We start from the raw sequence: 16,476 nt of genomic DNA on the forward strand, positions 1-16,476 counted from the left end.
GCATCATCCACCACACCAACCGCATGACAATAGTTAAGATTTGCTGATGATTTACTATGTGCCAGGCACTATTCTCAATATTTTAAGTGTAATATCTCCTTTAATTTTCAAAACAAATCTATGAGGCAGGTTCTTATGCCCACTTTAGAGATGAGGAAATTGAGGCACAGAGAGGTTAAATAACTTGCCCAAGGTTAGAAGGTAACAAATGACAGTGCCAGAATTCAAACCCAGGCAGAATGATACAATAACACAATACAAATAACAAGGAGAAAGCTGTTTTAAAAAGTGGAAGGTATAAAATGTTTATGAAGACGTTGAAAAAATAAGCTATTCCTGAATTTAAGGCTAAATATGCCATAAGCATCACTATCCAGAATATTAATATATAGAGACCTACTCTGATGAGTAAAGAAACAGGCTATTCCAAGAGAGCACAGATCCAGACAAAAAGAAACTGAGCCTTCCTGAATATATAGTTTTGCTGACACCACTTGTTCAGCTCTGCAGACAGCCTACATATGTCAGATGTAAAGACTGATGCCAGTTTCATTAAACTTCTGCAGCAAGAACAAACAAATGGGACAACCTTTAAGAAATGCTAAGTGACAAGGTGCTAATAGCCTCTCCTTTGCTCCAGATGCTTGGTTAACAAGTAACCCTGAGCAACAAAGATTGGACCAACTTCTTACATACAGGCCTTTTGCAGAAGAGAGAGAAATATTGAATGGAGAGGATCCAACATGTTCTCCACAGAGACAACTTAGCGAAATGTAAAATAAAGACTAAAAGCTGTTTAAAGTGCAAAGTTCTTTCTAAAAAGGTAAACTTTTGAGAAGCAAAAAGCTTCCAGAACTTCACAATTTATTCACAAACAATGTATTTTAGGGGAATAAAAGTTCTGATAAGGAGTGAGACACATAAGAGAATTCAATGGAAACATCCATACAAACAACTCACGTATGTGACTAAGTCCTTCTGTGCAGGCTGGTTTTGATTTTCATCAGTACAAGAAGTGCTCGTGCTTCAATGGTCAAAATTGTATAAAAAATTTCCTCAAACTGCAACACCTCTGCAGTCCAAAAATGCAGGTTAAAAAAAAAAAAAATGAAACTGGCACACAGAGATTTAAAAGGAGCTGGGATGTTCCAAGTGGCAAAGCAAACTGTCCAAGAATTAGCAAGAATGAAAACACAGGTGCTTCTCTCCAGCTTTTGGTTTCATTCTCATGCCTGTGAGGCATGGTTACTCTTTTTGGTTGCTAGCGACAAGTTATTTAGAACACATGGACTCAGGAAACCAAAAATGCCCACTGATAACACTAGGGCCAAGCAGCCTGGACTTCTAATCACACCTTAGCTCGGTGTTCAGCAAGTAAGTGTTCTGCATCTCCTAGGGCAGGGAAGTCAGGAATGAAAGAGCAGAAGACACCAACTCTGAACAGTCCTGCCAAGCTTCTGAAGCCTCAAGAACTTGCCCACATTGGGTTTTCATGTTTTCCTTTGTTCCACAAAGTCAGTCAGAGGGTAACCCTTAAAATGGAAGAGGTACTGTGTGCTTCTCTTCCGAGGCAGCAAATAAGGGGGTCCCTGAGAAACATCCTACCTGCCCATCTCAGCAGCAATGTATCACATAACAGGAGCTTTAAAGGAGAGAGAAGAGCAAGCTTAATTCCTGAGGCCTCAGGGAGGAGGAGGGACTCCAGGAGGAGCCTCTGCTCAAGGTAGAGGAGAGACCAGAGAGTCTATTTCACCTGGCCCCTCTGCCAGGAGGTGGGATAGGTAAGTGGGAATAGAAGAAAGGACTACTTTGCAGCTGGATTCAGAGTGTGGAAGGACTCTGTGATGCAGGACATTTATTGTTAGTTTATACAGATGAAATAAATAGCCTTCAGAATTGTTTGGGAGGAAAATAATGTCTTCTTTCATTATGATACTTATCTTTTAAGACATAGGCCTAACTCTCCATGCATATTAGCTTATTATGGTTCTTGTTAATTACACTTCATTTAATGAAAGTGTCATGTGCCTTATTTTCAAAACTGCTCAACTACCTTTATGAGCGCATTCAAGGACCCAAGGTAAGAAAGTGCCAAGACTAGACAAGGGCAAAGATCTAAACTGTGTAATACAGCCTCACACCTAGCTAGCGGTCAGCCAAGGAAAAAGCTACAGGAGCTTCTGCCATGCTGAATAAGCAGAAGCCAACACAGTGACGCTCAAAAGCTGTGATTCGGGAGCCAACTCGCAGGCTTCAGTAAACACAAGAGCCACAGAACTTCACCATCCCTGTGAGGACAGTAGCTGACAACACCTCCACACAGGCAGAGCTGAAGAGAGGGCACTAAATTGTACAAAAGAAGTCTGCCTCAGGAGCTAGGGTCCAAAGAGCACTGGTGGAGAAATCCAAGGACTTGAACAAAGAGAATAACCTATTCAGCTTAAGTGGACTTTATTTAAAGACAATAAAATTGATGAGGTGGGGAACTATTCTCTATTGAGACTTCCTGAACAACAATCAGGTCAAAATCGCATCATTTAAAACACCTGTCAGGCAGCAATTCTACTTCCAGGAATTTATCCAAGGAAAACAAATATGAGGATATGCACACTTACAAGGCAAAATGTTGGAAGCCACCTAAATATGTGACAGTAAGAGAAGTGGTCAGACTAAATGGTGGTACATCTACATAATGGTCTAATGGAGAGACGTGCAGAAATTTAAAACAATATCAATAAAACTTAATTGTCTTAGAAAGCTTTGCCCCCAAAGCTAAATTTTAAAGTAGATTACAAAACAGTATTCATGATCCCTTTTTTTAAAATGTCATATATTCATACATTTACTAGCATAAAGAAAAGTAGAGAAAAAATAGATATATTCCAAAAGTTACATCTGGATAACAGGATCAGATAATGCTACATTTTGCTTACCTTTGTTTTATAATTTTTTAGTAATACAAAGTGTAGGGACACTTACACAATTTAAAAATAATAACAACAAAACTTTTCAGTGCCCAAGCAATGTGTAGCTGGTATTCTTTACCAGGCTGCCTGCACTTGGATCAATGTTTCCATCACTATCTTGCAGAAAAACAGATTCTGTTATGCCACAATCAGTGCACCTTTCAAGAAGCACAATCCACAGGAGCATATTAAAGACCCCAAGGAAGCCCGTTTAATTCAGTGTAACAGTTCAAAAGGCTCCTTGGCAAAGTAGGATGTATTCAAAGCAAAGTGATGAGAAAAGTGAAAAGTCTGAAACAACAAGAAATGAGATTTCAGGAAGTAAGCATATTAGCCTGAGACCATAAGAGCAAAGAAAAACATGATAACCATCTCCAGTACTTGAATGGCACTCATGAGTAGGAGGGAGCGAAACCATGCTGTGGCATTCCAGAAGACTAGTCTAGAATAAATGGGGAGCAGTTACTGAGAAACAGATTCCAGCCCAAACTTACAAAGGACTTTCTGAGACTCTTGCTTTTCCCATCACTAGAAATACTGAAGTAGAAAGTGGATACCAATTATCAGGGACACCACAGAAGAAACCTGTCACAGGCTTGGGCACCTGGTGGGATGGTGAGTCCTCTAGGTAACAATTGATGAGGGCAAGGTCAGGAAATTTCCCCGGAATCTGCCTAGGTCAATCTGTCCACACCAGATCTTACATAGAGGGTACATCTACTGATCCAATGCCAATAAACGTCTGGAGACCGCAAGGCCCAGGGATCGGCAGAAACTGACACACCTGCTCCCTTAGGAAGGCCTGAGTACAATCATCTCTGGCCCCTGCCAGAGGCTGGAGATGCTGTAGATAAAGCTCAGGACATTTGTACATTCTGATTCCTACCTCTAAGGGGACCTCCTGAGCACCTGCCTATATCTAAGACTAAGGCACCTGCTGGCTAAAGGTCATCAAAAGGGAATATTTTAAAAAAGAAAAACCCCCTCCCCAAAAGAACAAGACGAGGGAAAGCACCCAGTGAGTGAAAGTAAACAGACTGTTTTAGTTACTGCTAATCCACACACACACCACCCCAAGCATCCCTCTTTCTCCTCATTTCTGAGGGAAGTCTTCTGTCCTCAGAGTTGGGGAAAGTGATATATTTAGAGAGAGAATAAATACAAATAGAATGAACAATTAGAGAACAATATGTCCCAACTATACCCATCCAAATTCTTGTATTCTATTAAAATACAACAAGCACTTCAGCAAGGGGAGGATGATTAGGAATAAAGAAATCCTCTTTCAAAGTTTAGTTGCATTTTCTCCGGACTTTAACAATAGAAATTAGCAGTGTTTCCAATGAAATGAATCATAAAGTTGTTACAGTAACCTTTTTCCTAAAGTCTGTTTGTTTTCTCTGTAACTATGTTTTAATTAAGAAAACAGAGTTCTCCCTATTCATTCCATAGTTAGTTTAGATTTCCTCAATTTTCACAATGCCCCTTTCACACCACTCCATCCTCCCGCCTCTCCTTCCCTTCCTCCCCCGCCCAGGGTTTATCTAAAGGTCCTGGCCCCAGGATGACTAAATCCAAGAGGCTGGAAAAAAGTATCTCTTTAAAAACAATGAAAAGTTACACCAAGGCTGGTATATGTTCAACAGCTTCCTTGTCCGCGGTCATTTGACTCACCTGTCCTCACTACTGGAGAAACTGGGACAGTTGCAGACACCCAGAGAGCAGAATGTAAATGCAGCTCAAGTTACAAGTTCAAGAGAGCCACAGGCTGCCTCCTGGAAACGTAGCCCCAGGGGCCAGAGCCCACCCCCAAACCTCTATCCCTGGATCAGCAAAAGCAGGTTAGGGCGGGCTCTGGGTTTGAGTTCCTATCAATTCTGAAGCACTCAAATAGGGCTTCTTTTATTTTAAGTAACCCAGAACTTTTGCCAGGACCCTTGGCAACAATGTGTGCTCTGAAATCCACGCCTGAAGATCGATACAATGTTGTTGCTGTTTTCTAAAGCTCCATTTTCTAGTCATGTAACTTCACCCAGGTGCTCTGAAAATTACCTATGCACTGAATTGTAAGTGATCCTTAAAAGTTGAGACTCCAAAGGTACCACAAAGGGAACTATTCAAATTACCCAACAACTGGTACAAGAGCCTCCCGCAGAGGGATGCAAACATGGATGGAGGCCAGGAACAATGATTTTCCAACAGCATTTGTCAGAAACCACTGCAGTCTACAAACATTTCATGTGAGTTTCATTTTTTAAATATATTTTAACTACTGTAATGGAACACACACAGACACACACCCTGAAAAGTGTTACATCAATTTTTAACATATTGGAGATCATCAATGAGATAAACTGTGCCTCCACAATAGCCCACTTTGAACAGAACTCAAATCTTCTTCTGCCAAATCTATTTACTTGGAAAGCACCCTGAGATTGCAAGTATAGCTATTTATAAAACTGTGATATTTGTACTATTTAACTGGTGAATTGGGAGTCTCTCTACACCATGCAACAAAAACAAAATCCAATCTCTCCTATTTCTAATTTTTTTGTTCCTCAAAACAGCTCTACTAAAATCACTGAATGGACTTATATTTTGGGTTTCATGAAAAACTTGCAAAGTAGATTTCTTTTCCTAAAATATCATTCTAATCTACTTTATTTGTTGAAGTTCCATGGGAAATTGTTTATAAAGGGCAGGTCTGCTTTTAAAAGGGGAAAAAAAAAAAAAAAAAAAAAAAAACAAGGTCTGGAAACAAGTGGCTAAGGTTGATGTCATCTGAAAGTTGTTGCATGACACAAATTCCAAAGTGGGTATTTGTATGAAAAGTGACCATGTCACAGGGTGTGCTGCTGATTCAAGTTAGATATTAGGGACCAGGGAATTAGGAAAACATTAAACTGACTGGCCATGCAAAATGCACATGGCCCATCATAAAAGAAAAATGATTCCCCTATCAGAGAATATCTGAGATTTAAAATACTTCACAATGTATTAAGTGGGCTAAATGCTAACAAAACTTTTGGATATGAGATATTCCCTTCCTTTTTTTTAATGTATTTTAACAAACAGGTAAGTGTAGAGTTTATAATTTGAGTTTAAAAAGGCAGCACTGCCACCAAAATATATTAGGGATGCATGTTACCAAAATAACATCTTCCTATACTTTCAATATTTTTAAAAGTTAATTTACAACTATTCCAATCATGCCTAAGACACAAAAAACGTCAAAATAAAAAACCCAACAAGAAAATATGTTAAAGGGATTCCAGGTTAATTTTTCACAAGAAAAATAGATGAACAATGGATGAATTGTTTTAAGAAAGGGAAATAAACAAACAAAAGTAGTCAAATGTTGCATGCCACTTCTCTTACCTGCTCAATCTAATAAAAAGGGAAGTCCTGCTTCTCATGCATTCTATGAGGGATGTGGAAGAACCAAAGGGTTGGCAAAAAAAAAATAATCTATGTTCCACAGTCAAACAGAAATTTAAAAAAAAACAAAAACAAAAAACAAAGCTGAAACTAGGAACAGACCTTCCATAGACTTCAGAGCCACCATCCTGGACAGAAGAACCCCTTCCCCAGACAAACAGCAGCAGGAGTGTGGGTGGAAAGAGGTCACTAGGGACCTTGCTCCCTCCTGACAATATTTTTCTTTCAATCATTAGTCTTCAGAAGAAAAGGAAAAAAAAAAAAAAAAAAAAAATCCAGACAACACACGAAATGCTGCCAAGGACTTGGAGAAATGAGATCCCTCATACATTTGTGGTGGGACTATACAATGGTATAGCCACCCTGGAAGACAGTTTGGCAGTTTCTTATAAAACTAAACATGCAATTATCATACAACCTGGTATTTATCCCAGAGAAATGTAAAGTTACATTCATGCAAAAATCTCTATAAAAATGTTTATATCAGCTTTATTCCTAATAGTCAAAAACTGTTAACAGCCCAGATGTCCATCCATCTTTGCAATGGTTAAACAAAGTGCGCTACAACCATACCATGGAATACTATTCAGCAATAAAAATGAACAACTGATACACACAAGTTGGATGACTGTCAGAAAATTATGCTGATTGACAAAAGCAAATCCAAAAAGGGAATATACTGTAGGATTCAATTTATTTAGCATTCTTGAAATAACAAAATTATAGAAGTGGAGAACAGATTAGTGGTCACCAGGGCTCAAGAGAAGTGGGGGGGAGGGGTGCAGGGAGGTGGCTATGGCTATAAAAAGGCAGAGCGAAGGATCCTTGTAGTGAGGGAAACGTTCTGTATCTTAACGTATCAGTGTCAATATCCTGGTTGTGAAACTGTGTTATAATTTTGCAAGATAGGGGAAACTGGGTAAAGGGTACAAAAGAGCTCTCTGTATTATTTCTTTCAACTGCATGTGAATCTATAATTATTTTTAAAATGCAAAGTTTAATTTTAAAAATATACAAATTAAAATACATTTACAAAAAAATGTCCAGGTACTGCAAAAAAAATGAGTGGCAATTCAATTAGCAAATAGAAGGAAATAATAAGAAGCTAAGATTTACTTCCTGATGACATCCCCTAAAGACAACAGAGAAAGGTATTACAGCAATAGATGGCACTGCATGCCAGCGTGGTCTACGGCAGACCAGCCCATCACTTCCGTAAAAAATAAGGGGCTAAAGGACCATTCCCCAGCAAAACACTCATAATGATGGATAGCCTGTTCTTTCATTCCTTTAAACTGTCACCAAAGGCACCAGCTCTGGACTGTTCCATCCTGGTTTCCCAAATAATATTCATTAGGACCTATGGCCAAATAAGTTTGGGAAACACAGCATACTTTGTCCCATTCTTAGAAATGGGACAATGCACAAGTATTAATGGCTTTGAAAAGCCCTGCAGTTAAGAAACTGGTTTGTCTTTGTTAAACAAACACCCTGGTTGCCAAACTTACTTGGCTATGCAATACTGTTCCCCAGAACACCCTAGAACTTCTAACTGATATCATTTGACCAGAGCATACCTAAAGAATTTCTAGTCAGTTGTCCTCCCCCACTCCGTCTTGCTAATTAGGTACTATGAACTATGAAAAAATCTTCTCAGCCTTATGGTGAACTGATCCCAAATCCTCATTAGAGCAGTGGGTATTTGGGCTTCAGAAGGACGGGCATTCCCTTGGTCCTATTGCTTTATCATCTGTTGGGTGTTCACCCTGTGCTGGCATTGTGCTCAGCAGTATATAAATGTATCACTCAATCTTCAAAGCAACTGTATAGAAGCAGATACTATTATAACCTCTATTTCATTAGCGAAGGGAATAGAGGCTTCAAATTGTTATAAAAGTACCTGGGCTGCAATTTGAACCAGGTGTGACTCTAACATCCAAGTCCTTAACCACTGAGTCCTACCGCCTCCCTAGAGAGGGAGAATAAAGCTCACATGAAAGTCTTAAGAAACAAGTGGCAAGAGGAGACCTGTTCAACCAGTCCCAACCTTCACCTGATATCCCAACTGCAGGGAAAGGAAAGGCTTTACTCCTGACCATTCTCTACCTGGTACTCCTTGCTCCAGCTGTACTGTGAATGCTCTCCAACCTGCTAAGCTCTTTTGGGCTTCCAGACCTCCAAACATTTCATTCCCCATGTCCAGAACCTGCTCCCACTCTCTTCCCTTGGCTGACTCCTACCTACCATCAAATGTTAGCTTAGACTTCCCTTCCTCCTGAAAGTCCTCCCTGCTGCTCAAGCCTGGATTAGGAGTTCCTCCATGTGCACTCACAGCCCCCATTCATCCCACTCAAAGCACGTCTCAAACCATATCCTCGTTTACTTGTTTATCTCCCCAACTAGAGACTGTGAGCTCTGATCCCTTGAAGTAAGAGACTATGTCTCCCTCATGTGCACTTTGTGCCTGGCATACTTGTAGATGCCCAATAATATATGCAACAAATTAAGGTACTGCCCAGTCAGTCAATTCAAACAAAAGCAGGGAATACTGACCCTAAGGTTCAAAATTTCTCCCAATCACTTGTTGAAAATTTGCACCCTCTGAACAACAAAAGAATATTTTCTTTTCTTCTGGAGAATAATGGTTAAACAGATCAGCTGTGAGCGGGACAAATCTGGGTTCACATCCCACCTCTGTCATAACTAGTTGGATAACCTAAAGCAAGTTACTGCAGCATTCAATAAATATTACCTATTATGATCATGAGAAGAAGAAAGATGACAATAAACCCTCTACAAAGGGTAAGCTAGAAATAGTATAAAGTCTCAAAGTATAAGAAGATGGAACCAAGTAACATACAACAAACACTGAGGGAAGTAACAAGAAATAAAACTCAAGATCTATTGGAAGTATTAAGCCAACTCCTTTGGAACCTATTTGAGTGAACTGATGACCCAAAGAAAGTCAGAAACGTAAATGACAAGGAGATGATAAGGAGATCTTCCAATGTTTATTTCAAAGAAATAACTGAATTCCTCCAAATTCATAAACTCCAAAATCAACAGCTTAAAGGTTAACTGTTAGATCATTCTGCTCAAACTGGAAGCCTGTCAGAAAAAGCCAGAACTTGAGTATTTCTATTAATAATTCCTACCTGTGCAAGTTAAACAACAGCCAAAATAAGATTGCACCAAAACTCCTAGAAACTTAGATTCCCAATCTGGAGAGATAAATGCTTAAATTCAAATACATTTGTAATTTGGTTACAACTTTAACTATAGCGAAAGTTTAGATGAGCCAAAAAAATCTTAACATTAAAAACTAATAATTATTTTTAAATGGTGCTAATTTTATGACACTGTACATTTAAATTGGTCTTTGAAAATTAAACATTGTAAATTTTAGTCATGTCATGGTTTTATTCTTAGTATAATGAATAGTGTCCATATCAAATAGTAACAAGTACCATTTGTTACGTGGTTGTAGCAAATGGTACTTAATATTTAAGTTACATAGAATTGGGTGCAGCTCTTGAAGTTACTACAGGAACAAAGATTTATTTTAAACATACAAAACTAAAAATGGCAGAAACACAATTTTTTCTCCCTACACTACCACCCCCCAAAAATAACACCATTCTCTGGTTGTCCAACAACCTTAAATAAAAATCACTTAAGGAAATTCACCCTTTATTAAACCTAAATAAAGCAATGAAGCCACCAATCATTTCTGCTGTCTATAACCTTGATTACATGTACACATTTTGTTGTGGAGCAAAAGTCACTCAAGTCTTCCTGCTTCAGTGCCTCTGCCATCCTGACCTGTATGCACCGACTATGGAGAAATAGGAGTCATCCATCAATAACAGCACAGTCCTTACTTACATCTACCAGGAAAGGTGGTTGAATATCCCAGAGTAAGATATTTGAAAAGATTCTCAAGACAGATGTTCTATCTGAAAGACATGTCAAATTCTGTGGCAACTTCAACTGAAGAAAAGTTTTATTTAAAATATTCTCTTTCAATGACATATGTTTGAGATTTGTTTAAAAATAATCCAGGGGATAAAAATGTGTGTGTGGGGGGGGGGGGTTAGGGAGATAGATAAACAATATTGGCAAAATGTGGCAAATCATTGAACCTGATGACGAGTACACAAGGGTCCAATATGCAATTCTTTCTTTTTGCATATGTTTGAAAATTCCCATGATAAAAAGTTTTAAACAGAATATTTTCTCCACCAACAACAAGAACAAAATGTATTCATCTAAGCTCAGATTTAGGTTCCCCACAATCTCAATCTAGAAACCATTAAAATACCACAAAATATTTTTTGCCTCCCGAAAGGCACAGCTCAGTCACTGACAACTCCCTTAAACCTCCATGCCCACCAGGGTCCGATCCCATCAGCTCACAAATTGGAAGGAACACTTGCCTCCAGCAAGTGTTTCCCTCGGAAACACCAAAAACCTCTGTAAAATGACAAATGTTCTGTTCACATTCCTGGGTCATCACCCATAAGATGGACTCGGATATAACATTTGAGAAAATTTAATTAAATAATTAAAGTGGCTTGAGATGAATTTTTTAAACTTTGTCATTACAAATAAAGCCAGATAATCAATCATAACATCAAAGAAACAAATAAGCTCTATTATACGAAATCAGGCTCTAGGTGATGAATCAAATGTGGATAACTACTGTGACTTTCAAGAAATACAATTTTAAAAACTTCAATCTCTAAAATTTAAATTAACCTATTAACTTCAGATGAACAAATATTCCAATTATTCCTGGACAAAACGGTCATCAAAACTTTTGAACAGAAATATAAAGCACAAAATTTGAGTTGCATGAAAATTAAGCAATCAAAACTATGAAGGGGAGAAACATTTTCACTTCCAAACATTTTGATAAAAATAAACGCTAATACTTACCAGCACTTTGTTTTCAACTTTGTCTCCCTTGACTTCCAATTTTACTTTCTTCCTCACTGCAATTTTTATCTTTCTGCCAATAACATCCTTTATGCTTTCTGAAAGAAGGGAATAATTTCCTTACAGTCTTGTATAAATAAGAAAAAAGCTTTGGGGAGGAGATAGCTTTTGGAGAAATGTTTCTGGTTGTTTTCACTGTTATCTTTTTTTTTTTAATTTGCTTATTTTAATAAGTCTTGTTAGTTATTAGTCATCAAATATTTAATGAATACCTACTGTGTGCCTTGTGCTGTATGCTCAGATGCTGAAGTAAATTTAAAAAGACATGCTCCTGGCCATGCAAGGCATAATAAAATATTATTGGGAAAACAGCATGTACACATGAGGAAAAAAAAAAAAAAACGCAGGACAGTATGATCAAGCACAATAGTGCATGCAGATCATAGGCACAATAGGAATTTATGATCTCCCTCAGCCCTTGGCTGGTTATCTCTGGCCCCAGCAGCCTCTCTGTTCATCATAGTGCATACAATTATTATCTTTCCTAAGAGTGCCTTGCTATGAAGAAGGCTGGAAAACATGGCAACTGGACCAAATGATTTAGCCAGGGAAGGGCACTCCTGGCCATCTGTCCTTCCAAAATCATCACAGCACAACATCCCAAGGGCAAAGCCTCCCATAGAGCAGTCAAAGGCAATGGAAAAGGAAGAATACGGGAGAGGAAACCTAAAAACTTGGATGGGGGTGGGAAGGTCTTCCTGGAACACTCATGAGTCCCCATGGTCCAAAACTAAACTCATTCTCTTCCCCATTCCTCTTACAGCCACTAATGAAACTAGAAACTTAGGGGAGCTCCCACAGGTAGGGAGTCAGTTAGTTACCAAGTCTCCTACAATCTACCTCCTAAGCAAGTCCTGACCGTGAGCATGACCCTGCATTCAGACCCTCAGAATTTCTCACCAAGACCAAATCTGTGGCCTCCAACCTATCAGGGCACCAACTGTCCCCTCTGCAACCAACGTGACCCTTCTGCATGAGTGTGACATCACTCCTGGTCTAAAATACTTCAATGAGTCATAGTCATTTTTGGATGAACCCAAACTTCCTAGTACACCATTCAAGATCCTTCTCTTCTCTTTGGCCCTAAGATACAAATCCAAACTTTTATGCTCCCAGACTTTTCTATGTATTATTCTCTTTCATGAGATACCTTTTTCCCAGTCTCCTTCTGGTAAGGTTCTACTTATCCTTCAAAACTCCCCCTCAAGGGCCACATCCTTTGGAAATTCTTCCTCAATTTCCACAGCGTTCATAGCTCCCATTTCTAGGCTCCAATTGCACTGTACGCTGTGTTATTATTTTGGTTTATTCATATGTTCAACAAACAGTTAACTGAGTATTTCCTGTGTACCCAGTTCTCTACTAGGAGCTGGAATAGAAATGGTCTCTGCCTTTCCCAAGCATTTGCAGTCTAGTGAAGGACACGATGGTTGCCATTAAAGAAATGTGCTCACACTACCACTGGACCATGGACTAGGGGGAACATGAAGGTTTCCAGGAGGAGGGGGCACCTGAGCTGAATCTTGAAGGAGAAGGAAACAGACCACTGGTTTCCAAAGTGGAGTGTACAATACAACTCCCTGAAGTGCAAGAAGAATACAGCAGAACTTTAATTCCATATACAATGTGTATTTCAATTTATGTTTTAGATTGTATACAATAAATGAAGTATATAATTTAACAAATAAATAGAGCAAAGGGGAAAAGGGCACTTATCAGCATAGAGAACAGCATGGAAACCAGAGAAAGCACAGCATGTTCAAGGAGCACTGGAATGTTTGGGGGAAAGGGGCGTGTGATGGAACTCACTGGACTGTGAGTTCTTTAAGCAGCTCCTATCTTATCAGAACTCAAAACATGCCCTTCTCCTCCCTCTCCTAAAACAGAATGTCAAAGTGCCCCTCATTTTGGTGGTACAAAATGGGCATCAGAAATTGGCTTAAGAATATAAGCACATGGAAACAGACTGGAAAGTCATACACCAAAAGATTAAAAGTAGCTCTAAATGTAATATGGGGACACATTCTTTATTCTTCTCTGCATTTTAAAATGTTCTGTGTAAAGCTATTTTTTAAATGCTTTGGGGGGTTAGCTTAAGGGAATATAGTGAGTTTTTCCACACAGTTGCCATTTTGAATTGACCAGAACAGAACTTTTGGGAGCACTTGAAATAAAAGAGAGAAGAAAGAGCAGGAGTTTCTCTATCCCAACCAAACTAGACTTTTTAAAGTCCCAGAGAATCATATCAGGCATATCATAAAAGCATGTATCATTTGGCTGAGAGACGTGTGAGATGGGCAATGACGATAAATGAGAAAATTCCATTTTTAGTAAGGGTCAAATTCAACTTTTAAAATACATGAAACTATTTATTTTGAGAACCATAATACAAACCAGGAGCCTTCATTCCACCCCATCCTTCACCACCCTTTCTCTTGGACCTCATTTCTAAAATTTTCTTCACCAGGCTCAAGGGATAACTCATTACACAAATTAAAAGCCTGCCACCCTCTTTAGTAATCCTAACTGGCTCCAGCCAAGGAAGCCTTCACCTAAACTTTCTTTCTCCAGATCTCTGGCATCTTCAGGGCCCCCTGGTCGTTTGTTTCCTCTTCAGGATGGAGGTTGGAAATGCCTCAGCCTCCCAGAACCGGATGGACCACTCACTCTAGCAAAGGCAGCTGATGCTTTATCTCAGGGGCAGACTCCTCCAGGGCTGGGCAGAGGAAGCATACCAAGAGTATGATGGGGGCGGGGAGGGGGTAAATTTCGAGTAAAGGGTCAGCTGTGTCGGTTTTTTCCTAATTAAGCAAGAGCAAGGGCTTTCATACAAACCCAGCACATTTTCTTTACATGGTTTTACCCGCTGAGATAGCAGTCACTAAAGAAAGAGTACACTCAAATGCCTTGGAAGTATTATGGCTCAAACAAGAAACAGAGGGGCAAATTCCACGAATGCAGATGAATGGGTGCTTAGAACTTCCTCTTCTGGTCAGCACTGATTAAACATCTTTCCGAGCTGTGGGCTGTGAAGCGTGCCAAGGATGGTACAGTAAGGAATATGGGTCACTGGGGATCAAAGTACACGGGCTGCGCACATACACATAACTTGTTATAATACAACATACTACACACACACACACAAGCATAAACTGAGTTTTTAGAACATCCTCCACTCCCCCCCACCACTTTAGCTCTGCCATTTTAATCCTCCAGCTAATTCAGTTAAACCCAGACTTAAAATCCAGCCCCCCACCCCCACCCACCCAATCTCAAGGGACTCAAACAATGGGTCACCTTGCATGGGGTACCATACAAAGGTTCTCTAAGAGATCCAGGGTGGGGAGAATCATAGGTTAATCATTATTAAAATTAAGCTTTTATCATTAACCCTCAATTTCCTGGCCCGAGTTTGCGTCAGCCCTTGTAACTCTTTCGCTCCCGGTTGGCTAAACCAAGCCACGCCTTGTTAGGCTCAGTCACTACACCCGACTAGGATCCCCTCCCCCAAGTCTGCATGCCAAAGGGATACCACCTGCAGGGTATTTTCGGGGGAAGCCTGACACGTGCCAGAAACGACATACTATGCACCGCCAGTCATCCTTCTGCTAGGTTTTCTCGTACTTCCCCGAGTTTGGGGTAGTGGGCTGGGCGCTGTAAAGGGTTCTTCTTCCTTCCAGAACTCCAAGACCGAGGCAGCCCGCCCCCTCCTTCCGCCAACCTCGACCCCACAGTCCCGGCAGAAGGGACCCGGTGCTCCCAGACGACCCTCTTCGGGCTCCGGATTCCTCTCCACGCCTTCCCTCTCCGGGCTCGACTTTTCGGGCAATCGGAGGGAGCAAACTTCCCGCCGCCCCCCAGCGACCCTACTCAACACCACTCCTGACTAAGGGGCGCCCACACTTCGCGGGACCTGCGGGAAAAGGACGAAGGCAGAAGTGGGAAGGGAGGTGGAGGTGAGGAGTACACGGAGGAAGATGGAAAATCAACAACTGCGCGAATCTTACCTATCAACTCTCTGGGAACCTCTGAGCTCTCCTCAGTCATGGTTGCCCTCTAGGTGCGGGGGGATGTTGCCGGTCCAACTCTGATTTACGCTCTCCCGCCCTCCCCGAAGCCGGTGATTTTTTTAAAGACAGCAGATGCCGCTTGCAAATGGGAGTGGGCAAGAAAGGGGGGCGGAGATACAATTTTGCCGCGTCCCCCGCCCCACCAAAAAAAAAAAAAAGAGTTGCAAATACGAGGTGGATTAGCTGCTGCTGCAGCTACATGACGCCTCCTCGCAGTTCCCGGCGGCGGAACCCGGACCCGGCAGGATCCTGAGCGGGCGCAGGGCTGCTGCGGCGCCAGCTCCGCCTCCCAGCTCGCTCCTCCGCGCCGCGGCTCGGGCCGGCGCCAGCTCCCGCCCAGTCTCCGCGCCGCACCTACGGCCCTAGGTGCAAGCGGAAGGCGTGGGGCGAGGGCGGGGAGAGCGGCAAGGGGCGGGGAAGTAGGGTTTCCTCGCTCTCCTGCCAGGCTCCGGCTGGGCGGGGGTAGCTCCGGCCCTCCTCCTCCTTCTTCTGCTCCTGCGTTTCCTCCTCACATCGCGAGAGCCAGTCCTCGCGCTCGCTCCCTGCAGGCCTCTGCGCCCGGGGCGCTGGGTCCCCGGCGCGGGGCGCACACTCGGGGAAGACGCCGCGAGGGGCTGCGGCGGCGGCGGCGGTGGCGGCGGCAGGCACGACGTCCCGCGTGGTTGCCTCCCTCCCAAACCGCAAAATCCCTGCGTCTGGAGAGGGGGCGAGCGAGCGGGAGAGAGCGCCCGGGAGCCATCTGCTGGCTGCGAGGGTGGAGAGCCGAGTGTGCAGGGGGCTTCCCGATTCCCTGTCCCCACCTCCGGGCGGGCCGAGGGAACGAGAGGATGGGAGACCTGCAGATTTACACAGATTCTGCAGATCCGTCTGCACGGAAACCGGTTCTTTCCGGGATCCTTTTACGCACTCTGATTTTTTTAGCCCTCCCTGTGGCAACGTTGTCATTTCATCGGTCTAATTAATTTTCCATTTCTTGTGAGCAAGAGCTAGACGAAACCTGTAAC

At 41.7% G+C, this 16,476-nt stretch overlaps 1 protein-coding gene across 11 annotated transcripts in view; it reads right to left on the minus strand.

Moving 5' to 3' along the window:
• Positions 1 to 15,614, minus strand: part of CARMIL1 (capping protein regulator and myosin 1 linker 1) — a 292,788-nt gene extending 277,174 nt beyond the window's left edge. For 5 of the 11 annotated variants that reach the window (XM_037842691.1, XM_037842685.1, XM_037842683.1 and 2 more), the window contains exons 1-2: positions 15,410 to 15,613; positions 11,343 to 11,440 (exon numbers count right to left, since the gene is read on the minus strand). In XM_037842691.1, coding sequence (XP_037698619.1) covers positions 11,343 to 11,440; positions 15,410 to 15,449 — 138 coding nt within the window. In that variant the 5' untranslated portion in view covers positions 15,450 to 15,613. Of the gene's footprint in view, positions 1 to 11,342; positions 11,441 to 15,409 lie in introns of all 11 variants that reach the window. The other 6 variants (XM_037842689.1, XM_037842688.1, XM_037842687.1 and 3 more) reach the window with 3 other exon arrangements.
• Positions 15,615 to 16,476: the final 862 nt, after the last annotated feature.

Source organism: Choloepus didactylus, chromosome 7 (genome assembly GCF_015220235.1).
Source record: "Choloepus didactylus isolate mChoDid1 chromosome 7, mChoDid1.pri, whole genome shotgun sequence".
Taxonomy (NCBI): domain Eukaryota; kingdom Metazoa; phylum Chordata; class Mammalia; order Pilosa; family Megalonychidae; genus Choloepus; species Choloepus didactylus.